General features: G+C 53.0%; 1 protein-coding gene across 1 annotated transcript; it reads left to right on the plus strand.

Moving 5' to 3' along the window:
- Nucleotides 1–475: 475 nt before the first annotated feature.
- Nucleotides 476–8,464, plus strand: CLEC3B (C-type lectin domain family 3 member B). Its single transcript, XM_030305645.1, has 4 exons — nt 476–611; nt 990–1,206; nt 4,825–4,923; nt 7,972–8,464. The coding sequence occupies exons 2-4, from the start codon at nt 1,098–1,100 to the stop codon at nt 8,370–8,372; spliced, it is 609 nt and encodes a 202-aa protein (XP_030161505.1). The 5' UTR covers nt 476–611; nt 990–1,097; the 3' UTR covers nt 8,373–8,464.
- The last annotated feature ends 8,945 nt before the right edge of the window (nt 8,465–17,409 follow it).

Raw genomic sequence — 17,409 nt, forward strand, 5'->3', positions numbered from 1 at the left:
TGGGGCAGCACACCTTCCACTCTCCCCCTGGGGCCACCTCTGCTTCAGGACGGGATGGTCAAGAAACAGAATGTGAAGAAAGGAGAGGACTTCCTTGTACTCTTAATCAAAAACGCACCAAGCGTCTAGAGACAGAACTGCAAAATAATCACAACAAACATTCTTTTTTTTTTTTAAGTTTATTTATTTATTTTGCAAGGGGGTTGGGGAAGGGCAGAGAAAGCGGGAGAGAGAGAGAATCCCAAGCAGGCTCTGCACTGTCAGCCCAGAGCCCGACTCGGGGCTTGAACTCACGACCTGAGCCGAAATCAAGAGTTGAATGCTTTTTTTTTTTTTTTTAAGTTTATTTATTTATTTTGAGGGAGAGAGAACACACGAGTGGGGTAGGGGCAGAGACAGAGGGAGAGAAAGAATCTCAAGCAGGCCCCCCACCAGCAGTGCAGAGCCCGACGCGGGGCTCAATCCCACGAACCACGAGATCATGACCTGAGCCATCACCAAGAGTCGGATGCTTAACTGACTGAGCCGTCCAGGCGCCTCGATCATAACAAACATTCTACGCAATCAGGCAGTCAGCCCCAGGCCACGCTGGAAAGAGGCCTCCAGAACTGGTAAGTTTTGGAGTCCCCCCATTTGGGTTCAAACACCGGCACTGCCCCTGCGTAGCTGGGGCAGGTTCCTTCACCTCTCTGGGCCTCAGTTTCCTCAACTAGAAACTGGGGAGATGACAGTACCTCCCTCGTGTTGCCGGTACGAGCCCTCCATGAGCTAATGCCAGGGGACCACACGACCCTGCACTTGCCCAAGGTAACTGCTCCGCAGATGTGAGCTCTGACAAGTATCGTGTCTTTTTCAGAATCCTAGAAAATAGGGATTCTGTTTTAGAGGGCAGGGCCAGGATGCCGGGTGGGTGTTCCCTGGGCAGCGAGGCTCTCCCAGGCCTTCCTTTTTTGCAGGCTTTTTTTTTTTCTTTCTTGGCACGCCCGCAGCCAAGTCTGGGAGGGTTTCCTGGACAGAAGTCCCTGTGGCCGCTGCCTTAAGACGTGCGGGCTGGGCCGCGGCCGCCACTGCTCTCCGACCCAGGCCAGTGCAGCAGCATGGAGCTGTGGGGGGCCTACCTGCTCCTCTGCCTCTTCTCCCTCCTGACCCAGGTCACCACCGAGCCGCCAACCCCCAAGGTCAAGAAGGCTGCAAACGTCAGGAAAGGTAAGGAGGGGGACAGGGCGCCTCCCCCATCTTCCAGGGAGCCGGTCACCCTGTCCTTTTCTGCTCTTCCTGCTTTCCTCCCCACCTTCATTTTCCTTCTTCATAAGTCCTGGGAACCTTAGTGAGGTACGCTTGGAGCCCGGGGAGACTTCTCCAATACCGGGGGCGGTTGTCAGCATCGTAAGCATCGTTGACCCTCAGACTGGGAAAGAACCTTCCAGATCACCTAAACTGACACCCACTCCCCACCCCCGCCCCAAATACGTTGAAGGAATCAAACCTTTGGTCTGGCAGTGCCAGTGGGCTCTACTTTGTGATCTCCGAAACTGCGGTCACTCAGCTCTAAGATGGGGAGCGTGGCATTTGCTGAAAGGCTTCTGGTTAGGATTTCATGATCCCAAACATGCAAGTGCCGAGCCCAGTGCCTGGCACGTGGGATATACTTTAGGTGCAGGGGGGGAATAAAAGGACCAAGTTAATTCTCTGTGTGATAGTGCATCTCACAGCCTTGAGGAAATAAAAATGTGCAACCCCCAACGAGGACACCAGAGACGGGTTCGTGTTCCTTCTGTTGCCTCTGGGTTTGGGGTATCTTTGGGTCGCCTTGGCTGCTGCACGGCCTGCCCTTGGAGCCCTGCCTGTGGTGAGGTCACCCCAGGCTGTGTTGAGACAACATTAGTGAAATGCCATGGCAATGAACCGGGCTGTCACCCCCATAGGGCTCAGAGGCTCCGAGAGAGAGAGTTCCAGGGGATGAGATTGTGGATTTAGGCAGAGAAACAGACAGGCTGGAGCCAAGAGCATGGAAAAGGCAAGGCAAGGGGGCGTGGGCCACATTCCGGCCCCTCTCTGAGCCTCCTCCGTAAACGACAGCTGCCCATTGGCCAGGGACTGGTGGAGTGTGGAAAGGTGCCTTGGGACAGTGGAGACCCACAGGGCTGTGGCTCAGTTGGCGAAGCATTTGACTCTTTTTTTTACGTTTATTTATATTTGAGAGAGAGAGAGCCGGGGGGGGGGGGAGGGGCAGAGAGAGAGGGAGACACAGAATCCGAAGCAGGCTCCAGGCTCCGAGCTATCAGCACAAAGCCCAACTCGGGGTTTGAACTCATGAACCGAGAGACCATGACCTGAGCTGAAGTTGGAGACTTAACCAAGTCATCCAGGCGCCCTAAGCATCTGACTCTTGACTTCAGCTCAGGTCATGATTTCACGGTTTGTGGGTTCGAGCCCCGCGTCAGTCTCTGTGCTGACAGTGCAGAGCCTGCTTGGAATTTTCCCTTTCCCTGTCTCTCTGCCCCTCCCCCTGTACTCTCTCTTTGTCTCGCAAAATAAATAGACATTTTTTAAAAGTTCAAAACAGAATGGATACCCTGCTGGCATTTATTTTGAAAAGCAGATTTATATACACGTACACATTTACTTTTATATGGGTAGAATTTTTCTGGAAGGCTCCACAAGAGTTAGTGACAGTGATTACCTCTGGGAAGAAAAACTGGGTAGCTGACAGCAATCTCAGTTGGAAAGGCGACTGATATTTTGAACGGTTTGGGTTTTTAAAAAGTTATATGCAGATATTACCTTCTACAAAATTGTCAGTAAAAAGAGAAGAGTCAATACCCTGCATGGTTGTGTCCATGAGCCTTGGCTAAAACTGCCACGTAGAGGTCTTTGTAAAAGGACACACAGTTCCAAAGGCAAATTATAGAATTTTTACATGTGGAAAGAGTTGCTGATTTCTCAACTACCAAAGATTTAGTATTTATTTAATCACGTGAGCCATGTGTTCTGTCATTTGAGAAAGGAGGTCAGACCAGATGATGCCTTGGCCCTCTCTAGCTGTCGCACTCGAACCCTGGCCCCAGGTGGTCTCCGTGGCGGCCCCTGGAGGCCCTGGACCCTGGAGGCCTGCAGAACGGCTGACAGTGACCACAGCCCCGGCCTCTCCCTGAGCCCCGCTTCAGTGTTCTGACTCACCCTGGTTTTTCTTCCTTCCACCGATTGCCCACATACACAGCAAATGCTTCCGGAATGCTTCTCCACGGGGGCCAATACACGTGCTGGGCATCCTGACAAAGGATCGCCAGCCTGCTCTTAAGGTGCCAATAGGAGCAAAAACCTTGGTGGTTCTCACTCGGGCACCAGCGCCATCTGGGGGCGGGGGAATACATTACAGTCCAGAGCCTGGGCCCCAACCCCTGGAAATGCTGGATGCACGGGGGGAGGGGAGGAGGCGGGAGGCATCTGTGTCTTCCCCAAATCTCCAGTGATTCCAAGGAGCCGCCAGGATTGAGGATCCCAGGAACGAGTGAACCGGCCGAGGCCCAGCAGGAAGCACACATAACCCCACCAGGCTAGTCTGCCGGCCTCAAACCCTCCCTTTTATTGCCTTGCTCATCTGGGCGTTATTTTCCTCATATTTAATAAGTTACGTCACTAAATTCTGCACATACAAGTATGTTTCTTGCTCACATTTGTTTCCTGCGATTCCCCTGCAAAAGCCTCTTATGGGTGGACAAAGGCTCTGACCTCATCGCTCGTGACCTTGGACTTTATGCAGGCACGGCTAAATGGACCGCGGAAGCGCTTCCCCACCCTCTACCCCAGGCCCTGCAGCCTTTCCTGAAACCCCTGGGATTTCAGTAAGACCAGGGTCCACCCACAGAGCCTTCATCCTACACACACACACACACACACACACACACAGGAAGATACTTCCCACCTGCCCCTGCCGGCCCACGCATAACCAGCTCCCAACCGGCCTTTGTGGTCAGGATGGCTCAGGTCAGGAACCTGCTCGTGTGCTGTCACAAGGGCGGGGAAGGCCCAGCTTGGAGCCTGGTGGACCTGGGTTCGGGCCAGCCCTGCCTGCTGCTGGCTCTGAGATCTTAGGCAAGTTGCTTCCTCCTGGCTTCGGTTTGCTGTTTGTGATGCGGTGCGATGGAAGAGAGAGGCATTACCCCGGGTCAGTAGGGTTGATTTAAGAGACAAGCACTGTTCACACCCTTTGTTTCTCTTAGGCTCTAGTCTTCTTCGGAGTCTTCCGAGGTGGGGGCCGTTAGCATCCCATTTCGCAGATAAGGAAACTGACTTCGGAGAGACTGAGCAACTCGCCCCAGGCCGCTCACAGCCTTGTAACCTCAGAGCCCACGCACCTGTGCTGTCACACTCAGCCCCCAGGCTGGAGCGTGTGCCCTGCTGGGCCTGGTCCTGTTGCCCCAGCCTAGGGGGGTGAACTTGGCAGGGCTCAAGGGCATCTGGCTCTGCTTCCTATGCTTTGTTCTCCTCTGGAGCTGGGAGCAGCGTTGGGCGTGCACCCCCAGCCCCTGCCAACCCCGACCCCATCTGAACCCCAGCAATATTCCTAAACAAATGTACAGGTCTCACTTAAGGAGGAGCAAGTGAAGGATGGGTCCCCTCCCCCCAGCAGATGGAAAATCACGGTGACTTAGGCTACCACCAACGGGGACAGAGAGAAAGTAGTCCAAGATATCAGGGTCTAGGGGTGTCCTTTCCTTTGTCCCCTTGTGGTGGATACAGGTAGCGTTTATCCCACGCCGTCCTTGCCGGCCCGCATCCTTAACTGCCTTCCTCACGCGTCTGTGATTGTCTCCATCCTAGATGTCGTGAGCCCAAAGATGTTTGAGGAGCTTAAGAGCCAGCTGGACAACCTGGCCCAGGAGGTGGCCCTGCTGAAGGAACAACAGGCCCTGCAGACAGGTGAGTGCGGACGACAGCCTCTCCGGGCAGGTGTGGGCCAGAGGAGGGCTCAGGCGGCAGCCAGCAGTGTGCCTGCGGCCAGTACCGGGGCCCCGGCTGTAGGCCAAGAACCGAGGGGCTCAGGGAACCCCCTCCTCGGCCCGCTTCCTCTTGGGCAGGTCCCCTGACGTGTGTGCAAACGGGAATGTTCTCAAAGGACAAAGACTCTCCCCCAGGAAGTGCATTGCCACCCACCGGAATCGTGGCCCCAGGAGCACTGTGGAGCCAGCCAGCAGCCTTCCTAAAGAGCTCCCAGAGGACCGTCCCCTCAGCCAGCCCCCACAGCCCTAAGGGACAGTTGGCTTGCCTCCCCTGCGTGTCAGCAAATTCGCTGAAGCTGTCACTCTTGATCATCGTAACGATGCTGAGGCAGGGTTTATCACAGCCATTTTAAGGAAACCTAGGGGCGGCTGGGTGGCTCCGTTGGTTGAGCAGCTGACTCTTGATTCCGAGTCAGATCATGACCTCCCGGTTCGTGGGTTCAAGCCCCGCCTCGTGCTGACGGTGTGGAGGCTGCTTGGGATTCTCTCCCTCTGCTCGTCCTGTGCTCTCTCTCTCTTTCTCTCTCTCTTTCTCCAAATAAGTAAATAAAGAAAAAAAACGAATATGGGGAAACCAAGGCAGAGACAGGTCCTGTTCCTTGCCCACACTCACCTGGCCGGTTAGTACAGATTAGGGTCTGAACGCAAGCAGCCTGCGCAGGCTGGGTGGGAGGAAGGGTGGGTTTTGGTCTGCCTGGCCCTGCGCTAACCAGACAAGCGAGGATGGACCCCGTCACACAGCCCCAGAGCCTGGGGGCGAGGTCAGGGCTCCGCCACCTGCCCCAGCTCTACCTGGGCCACCTAGTCTCTCTCTCTCAACCACGTTCCTTTCATAGCGGCTCAGACTCGCCTACTCCTTTGCGACCTTGCCCCAGAGAACCAGGCTAATGGTAATAGATTACGCTTACAACGTGAGTTTGCTGCGCGCCTGGCACTGTTCCAAGTGCTTTTTGTACGTGAACTCCTTCTCCGCAGAAAAGCCACGTAGCGGGGCTTATGACTAGGACCCCGCCTCCATTTTCCACCAAGAAGCTGAGTGTCTTGCCAACTGTCAGAAGGAGCAGAGTCTCGCTCTTAGCTCTGCCCCGCTGCCTCTCAGGTTCTCATCTGGGAATCACCTTGGTCCCTTCTTAGGAAATCTGCCAACCTCCCTGTGCTCACAGCCACCCTCTCACTTAGGGTGACCGAGGTGTATCCAGCTCCTGAGCCTTGGATCTCCCCTCCCCTCCTGCGTCCTCGGAGACCTCCAGATCCTTCTCACTGGGCGGGTTTGCGCACGCTTCCTCCCACCAAGATCTTTCCTTTCAGCCTCCACACCGGCCATCCTTCTGGCCCGCTGAAGTGCCACGCTCTGTTCCTTCTACCACAGGGCCTTTGTCCATGCTGTTCCGGCAGCTTGAATTGCTCTCCCAAGATCCACCTGATACGTGCTTCTGGCATCACTGTCTCAGGACTCTCTCGTCCCTCGTCTCAATCAGCCTCCTCGGTTATCATCCTCACAAAATGATGTTCTTTCCTGCATCACATTTACTGCAGTTTGTAATGATATATTCATTGGTTGATTTGCGTCTGCCTCCTTTGCTAGATGATAAGCCCCAGGGACACAGGGACCATGTTTGCATTTGACGACCTTATCTCTTCCACCAACTTGCCCAACATAGTGCCTGCCACATATCAGCACTCAGCAAATGTCTAAAAAAACATTTTTTTGAATGTTTCTTTATTTTTGAGAGGGGGTGGGAAGGACAGGGAGAGAGGGAGACACAGAATCTGAAGCAGGCTCCAGGCTCTGAGGTGTCAGCACAGAGCCCAACGCGGGGCTCGAACCCACTAACTGTGAGATCCTGACCTGAGCCAAGGTCAGATGTCCAACCGACTGAGCCACCCCCGCCCTCAGCACTCACTAAATTTCTGAAGAGAAATGATTTTCTTCAACCAGCTTAACATAGCAGCTGGGGTCAGGGAGTTCTAGAAAGGGAAGGGTCTACCATGTTTTGGCTTCCAGTAATAGAACACCTCATAGTAGATTAAACAAAAAGGGAGTCTGAAAGAGGGTAGCTGTTGAGTTTCTGTTCAGAAGCTTTGCCTCACGGCCGCAAGATGGCTGCTCCAATTCCAGGCATCGTGAGTGCATTTTGAGGCAAGATGGAGAAAGAATGGACCAGCCATTTACCAGGAGAATGGAGGTCTTCTATTCCCATCTTGCTGATTAGAGCTCTGTCGCAGGACCACCAGTAGCTTCATTACAAGAAGGAAGCTTTTCCAGCCTCCGTAGCCGAGGCAGACAAGAGAGAGAGGAGTTGGGAACCGATGTTGCTTGGATCAGCTGTTGGTGGTGGCAGTATCCGGGAACACCGAGGGAATGTTCCCAGTGAGCACAGTGCCATTCTGGGTGTCCGATCCCTCCTCTGTACAGTGGGAGGTGCGTGGGCAGATTGCACAACAGGCCCTAAGTCTCTCTCTCTCATGTCTAAGCTTTGTGCTTGGACAAAGTCCGTGTAACCCGTGTGCCACTTGCCCCCTGAGGTGAGGATGTGGTGGGGACCTCCTGGCACAAAGTCTCTGACATATGGCAGTCCAAATACCGCCCCCACCCCATGCCTGCTGATTCCTAGGAGGTTCATGGCCTCCCAAGCTGACAGGGCCTTCCAGAATTCCCCCGCTTCGGGCAGAGATGTCCCCGCCTTTACACTCCCGCGTGCCCCAGGCCTTGGAGGTGGCACCCACGAAGGGCCCTGACCTTGAGCTAGGGGCTGTCTGCAGCTGAAGGGCTAGCCTTACCACCTCTGGCATGGGGACGAGGGCTCTGCATCGGTGTCCGTCACGGCACCCCTTCTGGCCTGGGGGCTCTCCAGGGCCATGGGGGTGGCCGGGCGGGAACCGCAGGAGAGTGGGCCTGGCCCTGGAGGTCGGCCTTGGGCTCGGGAACCTGCAGACCTTGGGTGATGGCCATCTCTGCCCCCTGCAGTCTGCCTGAAGGGCACCAAGGTGCACATGAAGTGCTTCCTGGCCTTCACCCAGGCGAAGACCTTCCACGAGGCGAGCGAGGACTGCATCTCACGCGGGGGCACGCTGGGCACCCCGCAGACGGGCTCGGAGAACGACGCCCTCTACGAGTACCTGCGCCAGAGCGTGGGCGCCGAGGCCGAGATCTGGCTGGGCCTCAACGACATGGCGGCCGAGGGCACCTGGGTGGACATGACCGGCGGCCACATCGCCTACAAGAACTGGGAGACGGAGATCACGGCGCAGCCCGACGGCGGTAAGGTCGAGAACTGCGCCGCCCTGTCCGGCGCGGCCAACGGCAAGTGGTTCGACAAGCGCTGCCGGGACAAGCTGCCCTACATCTGCCAGTTCGCCATCGTGTAGCCAACGGCGGGCGGGGGAGGGGGGGGTGCGGGGACCGGGGCGCCCAGCCCGGATCCCCGGTCGGTGGTGCAAATAAAGTCGGTGCCTCTGGACCCGGAGTGGCTGTGTCTGTGTTGGGCCCACCAGGCTAGGAGCTCCGGAGAGGTGGGGGGAGGGGAGGAGGAGGGTGGGAAGGAAGGAGGAGGGACGAGGGGAAGAAGGGAGGATGGGAGGGGAGTAGAGGAGGTGGAGGAGGGGGAAGAGGAGAAAGTAGAAGGAGGGGAGGAGAAGGGAGGAGGGGAGAGGGGAGAGGCAGAGGCGGGAGGGAGGATGGGAGAGAAGGGGACGAAGTGGAGGAGGGGGAGGGGAAAGTAGAAGGAGGGGAGGAGAAGGGAGGAGGGGAGAGAAGGGGACGAAGTGGAGGAGGGGGAGGGGAAAGTATAAAGAAGGGAGGAGAAAGGAGGAGGGGGGAGGGGAGGAGAAAGGAGGAGGGGAGAGGGGAGGGGCAGAGGGGAGAGGAGAGGAGAGGGAAGGTGAGCTGGACACACACGGTTCACATCACCAAGGGTTTCTCTGCAGGAGGATGGAAAATGAGGGGAGACTTAGACCCCCCCCCCCCCGACTGCCTCTTTTCTTTGCATAACATTTTCTCGTTTAATTTCCTACTTACTGAAAAGTTGCAAGAATTCCCAGGTCCCCCTCCTCCACATCTTCCAAGAATTAACATTTCCCCATATTTGCTTTATCCTTTTATTTTTTTCTGGACCATTTGGCAGTAAAGTGCAGACATGATTCCCCTCGACCCCTAAATGCTTCCGGGTATTTACTTCCTGAGAACAAGGGCATTTTCTTGCATAAGCACAGCACCGTTATCAAAGTCGGGAAATTGACGCTGGCGCAATGTTGCTGTCTAGCTTACTGCCCTCATTCCGATGTCCAGGCTTCCTTTTGGAAACTCCACTTCCACGTGCTGGAATCCAGCATCCCCTCCCCAGCTCCAGAAAAGGGGAGACCCCCACCCCCTGCAATCCCTCCCGCTGTGGATCCATTTCTGGGATGCCCCGACATCTGAGTCCTGCTGAGGGCTGAGGGGTTGGGGTGGGGGATGAGAGAGGAGGGTGCCCGCAAGATAATTTGCATTCCTGTCCTCCCCCAGCACACCCTGGGGGCCGATTTGACAATTGCCAATACTGCCTGACTGGTGTATCTCCTCCTTCCCACTCTTTACAGGAAGCTCCAGGCTAGCAATGACACCCACCACTTGCTGAGCCCACCGGAGTACAGGAATTTTAAGTATGTTGCTTTATTTAATCTTATCCCCCCAGGACGGGATGTGCTATTATCCCCATTTTGTAGAAAAGGAAGTTGAAGCTCAGGGAAGTTAAGTGACTTCCCTTGGGGTCACCCAGCGAGTAAACGGCAGAGCCAGGATTTAACCCAGGGCTGATTCCAAAGGCCTTGGCCTTTCCACCACCGCTGTGATGTTTGTTTGCTCCATGTACTGGAACCTTCTGGAAATAAAACAATAGAAAAGTGGTGCAGTGACCCCCCCTCCCCCCAAAGGCTACTGGCCAGCTCCTGGTGTGACCTCCCTAGGGGACACCTCCCTAGGGGAAGTCTTCCTTGTCCCATCAGTCCTGGTATCATTCCACAGTCTGGACGTCCACACCACCTTTTTCTCCCTGGCGGTTTTTTTAGTGTATCTTGCCTTCAGGAATGAATTGATAACAGTTTGATTTGCTGCATGGCAGGAGGGTGGGCTGGGGGAGGTAGCTTATAGTGATCGGTGTGCGTACTTCATGTCAGGCAATCTGCTGGACACTGACACGGAAAGCCTCTTGTGTAATTCAGTAATTATGGGAAGAGGTAATACAATCCAGTTGTGGAGACAGGCTCAGAAGGCTGATGCCATTTGTTCAAATGCAAAGGTGAGACAAATCTAGGCCTTGCAACCCTGAGTTTTGGGCTCTTTTTACCCCACTCAGCTGCAGGATGCAGGTGACCAGGGTTTTCTTTCAGAGTTCCTGACGCGGGTGGCTGCCCGCAAGAGGGCACCATGCCTCTGCGTGTGAGCACGGGTCCTAGTGGCGAGGTGTCACCCGGGTGCCTCTTGGGCAGGCAGCCAGCACTTCCCGCCTCCAGCAGCAGGTGGCAGTATGGCCAAGAGAATCGTTGTGCATCGCTAATAGGGCCACAGATGCTCTTCCATTTGGAAAAACGGAGACCAGTGGATGGCAAACTGGGGTACACCTGTCCCAGGATCTTGTTTTTTTTAAGTTTACTTTGTTTTTGAGAGAGAGCGAGCGAGCAGAGGAGGGGCAGAGAGAGAGGGGGACAGAGGATCTGAAGCGGGCTCTGTGTCACGTGGGGCTCGAACTCACACATGGTGAGATCGTGACCTGAGCTGAAGTCTGATGTGTAACTGACTGAGCCACTCGGGCACCCCTTTCTTGTTTTTATTTTAATTTTTGGCACTCTGTGTTTTTGGACTGTTGTGTTATGGACTGTTTGGCACTCATTTTGAATATCACGTTGAAATATGAGTTATCATGATTACTAAGGTTGTTTTTGTGTTTTGTTTTGTTTTGTTTTGGGTGCTTCCTTCAATTTTGTACCCCGGGTGGCTGCTTCACACGGTGCTTTACTCACCTCACTAGTCCTGGCCCCGGCTCAGAGGTACAAACTTTGGAGAATCTTCCAAGGTGTATGTAAGCAAGGATAGGAATTTGGGGTTTAGGACTTCAACTTCTCCTGGAAAGAAGTGTCCTAATATTCTCCTGGAACTGATATTGAGGCCTCTTGTGCAATCAGCCTTTATTCTCTTCCTCATGCTGTGTTGCCTGGTGTGTAAGAAACTTTGGGGATGCCGAACAAACGGACAATTTGAAATATTGGTCGGGTCGGTGGCTCTCAACCCTGGCCAGACATTAGAACCGCCTGCCCAGGCTGTACGCCGGACCAATTAAATCCAAATCTCCGGGGAGTGGGCCCAAGCACTGGAGTATTTGAAGCTTTCCAGGCAATTCCAAACAATAGCGGTTGAGAACTGCTCACTTTGGGAAGCCAGCTACCTATTAGGTTAGGATTTTGGAAAAAGCCCAACAGCCCCAGAACATCTTCCTCTTTGGTCTGCCTCGGTCTGAATTTCCTACCATTCTAAGCCTAATGCACGCTAATCAGGATTGGCCAAAAGAAGTCTGGTTACTGTTTTATATTGACTTTGACAGGATGCAGAGACTCAACTTGAAGGAGTTAGTATAAGTTAATTTCACTAGAAAGTAGACATGGTTATCCAGTTGGAATTAGACTTCGTTGCATATAATGAAAAATCCCAAATAACAGGGCCTTAAGACAGAAATCTGGAGGCAGATAGTCCAATGCTGATATGACATCTCTAAGGTCACAGGGTATTCAAGGTTCCCTTTATTTTCCCCATTCAACCGTTATAGTGTCTACTTTCTGTCTTTGGGGTCACCTCATGGTCCATGATGGCGGCTGGAGTGCCAGCCATTATTACCCACGTTCCAGGCATCGAGTAAAAGACAATGGAGAATGGGCAAGAGAGTTCCAGTCAGCTCCCTTTAAGGAGTCTTCTCTTTTCCTTATGTTTCATAGGCCAGAACTTTGTCAAATGCCTATCTGCAAGAAAAGAGGAAAAGTACAACCCTTTAGGTAGGTACCTTCACTCTCCAAATAAAACCCTTTAGGTAGGTACCTTCACTCCCAAATAAGGGAGAAGGGGTAAATGGTAGGTAACTAGCCGTTTGGAGTTGTAGTATGGAGCCATTGCAGACCCAAAGCCTGACCGTGGGAGGGAACTAGAAACTAGGAGGCCAAATTAAGTGATTTTGAAGAAGCAATGATTTGTTCATCTTGTTCCCCAAAACTTGCTGCTGTGGGTCTTCCGACTTGTTTTTAGTTGGGCATCTGGGTCAAGCCTTAGGAATTTCAACAAATTCCTAGTTCCTAAGCACAGCCATCTCAGCCTCAGTTTGGGGTCAGTGGTCTCCCAGGGCAGCCGTCTTCCTGAAGAGCCCAGACCAAGAAAGGTGTAACCCCCAGGTGCTTCCTGCCTGCCCTTACCTGGGTGGTAGAATCAGTGATTGCCCGTCTGGGGTCAAAAGCCACAGGGCATACCTTGGCTGACCCTGGCTGCATTCCGTCTGTGAAGCTTTCTCTTTCACTCCCCTGGAGAGTTCGTTGCACACTGTATCACTTACGGTCCCAGCAGGAAGCCGAATCCAACTCAGGCAGTAAGAAGGATTGTAACGAAAGGCCTATGGGAGGCCCTCGTTTTTTTGTTTTTTTTTTTTTTAATTTTTTTTTTCAACGTTTATTTATTTTTGGGACAGAGAGAGACAGAGCATGAACGGGGGAGGGGCAGAGAGACAGGGAGACACAGAATCGGAAACAGGCTCCAGGCTCTGAGCCATCAGCCCAGAGCCTGACGCGGGGCTCGAACTCACGGACCGTGAGATCGTGACCTGGCTGAAGTCGGACGCTTAACCGACTGCGCCACCCAGGTGCCCCAAGGGAGGCCCTCGTTTTGCACAGTTCTGACAGATATGAATTTCAATTATGGATAATTTCAATTATTTTAAATGACGCCGGTCCCACAGCAAAAATGGTTCCAATCTCCATTCCACTGGTGTATTATTCACTCTGAGCAATTGTCTCAAGCTTCAACGTAAGGTGTAGTTGGACTGCTGGCTCTTCAGACCGGAAATCACTATGTGAACAGCAGGTACGCTGTGTGATCGGTGACCAATCATGTCACCTCTTTCAAGACAGCAAAGTATTCAGTCGTGTTGCCTCCCGTCTCCCACTGATGAACCCAGGGGACATTTTATTAAGACGGAGACCTGAAACAGGGAACTGGCCAATGAAGATGAAAATGTAGCCCAGCAATGAACCCTAATAATGCAGCAGAGAAATCTGAATATAGACCGGGGAGGGGGCGTGGTTAGAGAAGAAACAGCTGATGGAGGAGTGACCCCGCTGCCTTTGGAGACTCCGTATGGGGCTGGAGGAACTTAGGGAAGGTCAACTTGTAATACATAAGTGAGAAAGTGAAGAACTGATGATGTCCCTGAAGAAGTGATGCCAACAAAGTTCACGTGAGGGGAACTCTTGGAGGTATTTTGTGACTTTAATAGTAAGCAAGATGGGGACGCCGGGGTGGCTCAGTCCGTTGGACGTCCAACTTCAACTCAGGTCATGATCTCACCCGTTTGAGTTCGAACCGACAGCTCAGAGCCTGGAGCCTGCTTCAGGTTCTGTGTCTCCCTCTCTCTGCTCCACCCCTGCTTGCTCTCTGTCTCTCAAAATTGATTTAAAAAAAATTTTTTTTAAATAATAAGAAAGATAGGGGCACCTGGGTGGTTCAGTTGGTTAAGCGTCTGACTCTCTTGATGGCACGGTTTCATGAGGTCGAGCCCTGGGTCAGGTTACATGCTGACAGTGGGGAGCCTGCTTGGGATTTTGTCTTCCTTTCTCTCCGCCCCTCCCCACCCCTCTCTCTCTCAAAATAAACTTAATTAAAAAAAAAATTGTAAGATAAATGCTGGAAGCTGATCCAAACTTAGAAAGCAATATGACAATTTGCCGAGGCACAGAAAAGATGCCCACTCTATAGCAAGATTAGCCGGCGGGGAGAAACATGCAAGGCACTGTTCAAATTCCTCCTGGCAAGACTTTTCCGAGGAAGTACTTTCTCAGTGCCGGGGGTGATTCAAACTGTTGTATTTAATATTTGTGCCTTTTCTCTTACCAGCAGCAAGAGGGTTTTAATGTGTTCACGAACTTTTTGATAGGTGGATCGTAACTCACTCCATTGATCACGAAGATTGTTTGGCACAATTGCAGCTTGCTTGGGCATTTTTACAGTCCCACGACCACTGGGTGACGTGAGGACTCCTGTATTTACAGAGATACGGGCATTCTCAGCAAGTAAGCTCCCTGGCCACAGCAGGAAGCACCGGGGGGGGGGGGGGGGTGGGGGCCGGATAGTGCTTCCCGGGAACCACTGAGCAGGAGCACATGGGAAGAGAGCTCTGTGCAGGGGGACACAACCACAGCCAGGAAATGCAGCCCAGAGCACAGAGGGGGGACTGGGAGAACTAGCCAAACACCTGCCTGTGCCCACCCTCCCAGCTTGACAGTGTGCTTCTTGCTCACTGGGTGAACCCCACTGAAAAGCAGCTAACAGTACTGGGTCTAGGCAATGCGGTCTGGTCAGACTCCCAGGGCACAGGACAGGGGAGAGGTGGGTGGAGCCCGGACAGGGGCGTAAGTACATCGAACATGTGCTGTTATTTTTATGTCCATGCCCTGCAGTCAAGGAGGAAGTCACCTGCACCTCTGGTGCTCAGTGCTACCACCTCAGTAAGGAACGAAGTGAACAGATCTGGGAATCCAGGTTTCCATTTTTTTCAATGTGTCCCGGAATTCCCTCGAGGCTGCTGGTCACATTGGCTGGGACGTAAAACAGAAAACACTCAGGGTCAACGGGAAGGAGAAAAAGCAAAGTCCGTGTTTTTCAGCCAGTGTTTAGAAGAACCATTTCTGTTGAGAGTCCCCCAAACGCAGATGTTAAGCGAGACAGGCTGGGAAAGTTTCGAATTACCTTCTAAATACAACTGACAGAATGTCAGGGCAGGCAGGCGTGGGTACAGCTCTCAGAGGTTACTGCATATAAAGCATAGTGCTGGTGGCTGGGGGGGGGGGGTGGATCAGGTTTGCAAGCATTTTACTCTGACATGAGTTGCTGTAACTTACATAAGGCATTTCATGCGTTTTAGTTACAGCTTTGGAAATCTACTGGGGGGTCTGCGCATTCATTAAACAAAAAGTTGCTATTTAAATAGAAAAGCAGTCTAGCCTTCTGCAGGATGCTGGGTCTCTCTCGCATGGTCTTGTGTTAGGTCTTTTGCTGCCCGCAGCTCCATTGCTCTGAGCTGATTCGGGGCTGCATCTCTATCCAGGAGGTCCCAGGCTCTGGGGGTCTCCCCACTAGGCCCACGTGGCTAGTTTCTTTGTGAGAGGGTAGAGAGGATCGGCAAGGGAGAGTTCTTCACCTTTGGTACTGACATTTGAGGCCAGATGAGCCTTTGCTATACAGGCACTGCTGTGTGCACACGGCAGGATGTTTAAGCAGCTCCCTGACATCTGCCCACTAGCCACTCCACTGTGACAGCCCAAATGTCTGCAGACATTGCCACATGTCCCCTGGGGGAAGGCAAAAATCACCCCTTGCCCCCCACTGAGAAGTTGGGGAGCCGTAGATACCTGAGAAGCCCTCACAAAAAAGAGCCGTGCAAAAAATAATTGAGGCAGACCTTGTTTGAGGTATCAGATTCCATGGCTTATGAAGAAACCGTATTTTCCACGCCAAAGTTCAGCACACGTGACTTAACAGAGGCTTAAAAAACAAACAACCCTGTTCTGTGAATTTATTTCTTCACCAGTAGTACACAGGTTGTATCACATTTGTGTAGGGTTTTGTGGTTTTTTTCCCCTCTCTTCTCTTTCCCCCCTTCATCCTGCCGGCCATTCCCCTCAATAAATCTCTTGCATGTCTAATCCCATCCTGGTGCCCGCTTCTGAGGGCACAAACTGGTTCAATGGCTCAAAATAAGCGAACTGTCCACTGAAGAAATGTATGGCCCCCCGGGGGGGGGGTGGCCCAGATGTCTACAAGAGAGCCCCAGCCTCGGCTGCTGCCCCCCAGGGACAGGAGGCCAGTCTTTCCCTCGCTGCCTCTGGGCAATGACTGAGCAGGACAGGGGCATCGAGGCCACACTGTCCCGCTAAATAAGGGGACTCCTCTGATGAGGCAGGTAAACATAGGGAGTCCCCAGCGGCTTGGCCAAGATTTTCTCAGAAGTGCACTGCGGCCTGTGGTTCTCCCTACCCAGTCCCTCTCTCCCGGGTCAGCCCGCACAAGCGTCCCCTCCCTCCCCCCCCCCCCCCCCCCCCCCCCCCCCCCCGCCGAACTGCAGAGGGCTCCCCCTGCCGGCTCCTGCTCCCTCAAACCCTTGATCCCTCACAGGTGTTCCCCCTAATAAATCTCTTGCACTTTCTCATTCCATTTTGCTGTCTGCTCCTCCTCATAGGGTCAGACAAGCAATGGATTCCCTTCACTAAAAAGTCTGAATTCTATAAAATATGTAGCAAAACCATATCCACAGTAATCGAGTAGTTGTAACACTTGAGAGCAGGAATGTACCAGAAAATTGGGACGTATGATCACTCCACCTAGGTTTCCTAAGAGAATGGATCGTGTTTCTAAGTGAGGATTATCTGTACTAAGAATGGCCATTTACTGCCCTCCCCCCACCTCTTTATCAGAGCTTCCTCCAATAGAGGAAGGGAACCCTGGATCCGTTCAAGTCACAGAGCCATGAACACCCTAAGCTAGGCTGCTATTTCACCCCCACCCCCAGGAAACTCCCCCTCCCTGTTCTTGTCCATCCCTCTTCCTTTTCCAGTGTGATGATCCTTATCCCAACATGAAGATATGAGACTAGGATGGACAGAAGGCTGGCCCTTGAAGGTCAAGGCTTTGCCTTTGCGGTGAGAAAGAGAAAAGTAGTCCCTGGCAGCTAGCTCTGATCAGCCAGGTGCTCACAGCTAGGCCTGAACAGAGCCAGTCTCTTGGATAGCCACCATCAGACAAGGCCTGACCAAACAGGACTATTCCACGCTTGTGTCCAAGCACAGACAAAATGAAGGCCACTGTGCGAACCACAAAAACCACCCAACGTCCCCCGCCCCCCAGCGATGGCTGTCTGGTTACCAACCGCAGTTTTAGCTCTGCCTTTGTCTCAGCTTCTCTATGAAAATTGAGATGCTCAATCACAGAATGGATCTTGCTTCCTGAAAGGATGCAGTCCAGAATGAACCCCCGCTTCCTTGAAACTCCACCCCCCCCCTATGGTTTTTAACACAAGTTCTGTTATAAGTCCCTTGTGACACCTTCGTACTGAGACGCCCCAGGACTCTTCGGCTATACCCGTACGTCGTCGGCAACAAATCAGAAAATCCAACTTTGTTCCTG

This window comes from Lynx canadensis, chromosome A2 (assembly GCF_007474595.2).
Source record: "Lynx canadensis isolate LIC74 chromosome A2, mLynCan4.pri.v2, whole genome shotgun sequence".
NCBI classification, from domain to species: Eukaryota; Metazoa; Chordata; class Mammalia; order Carnivora; family Felidae; genus Lynx; species Lynx canadensis.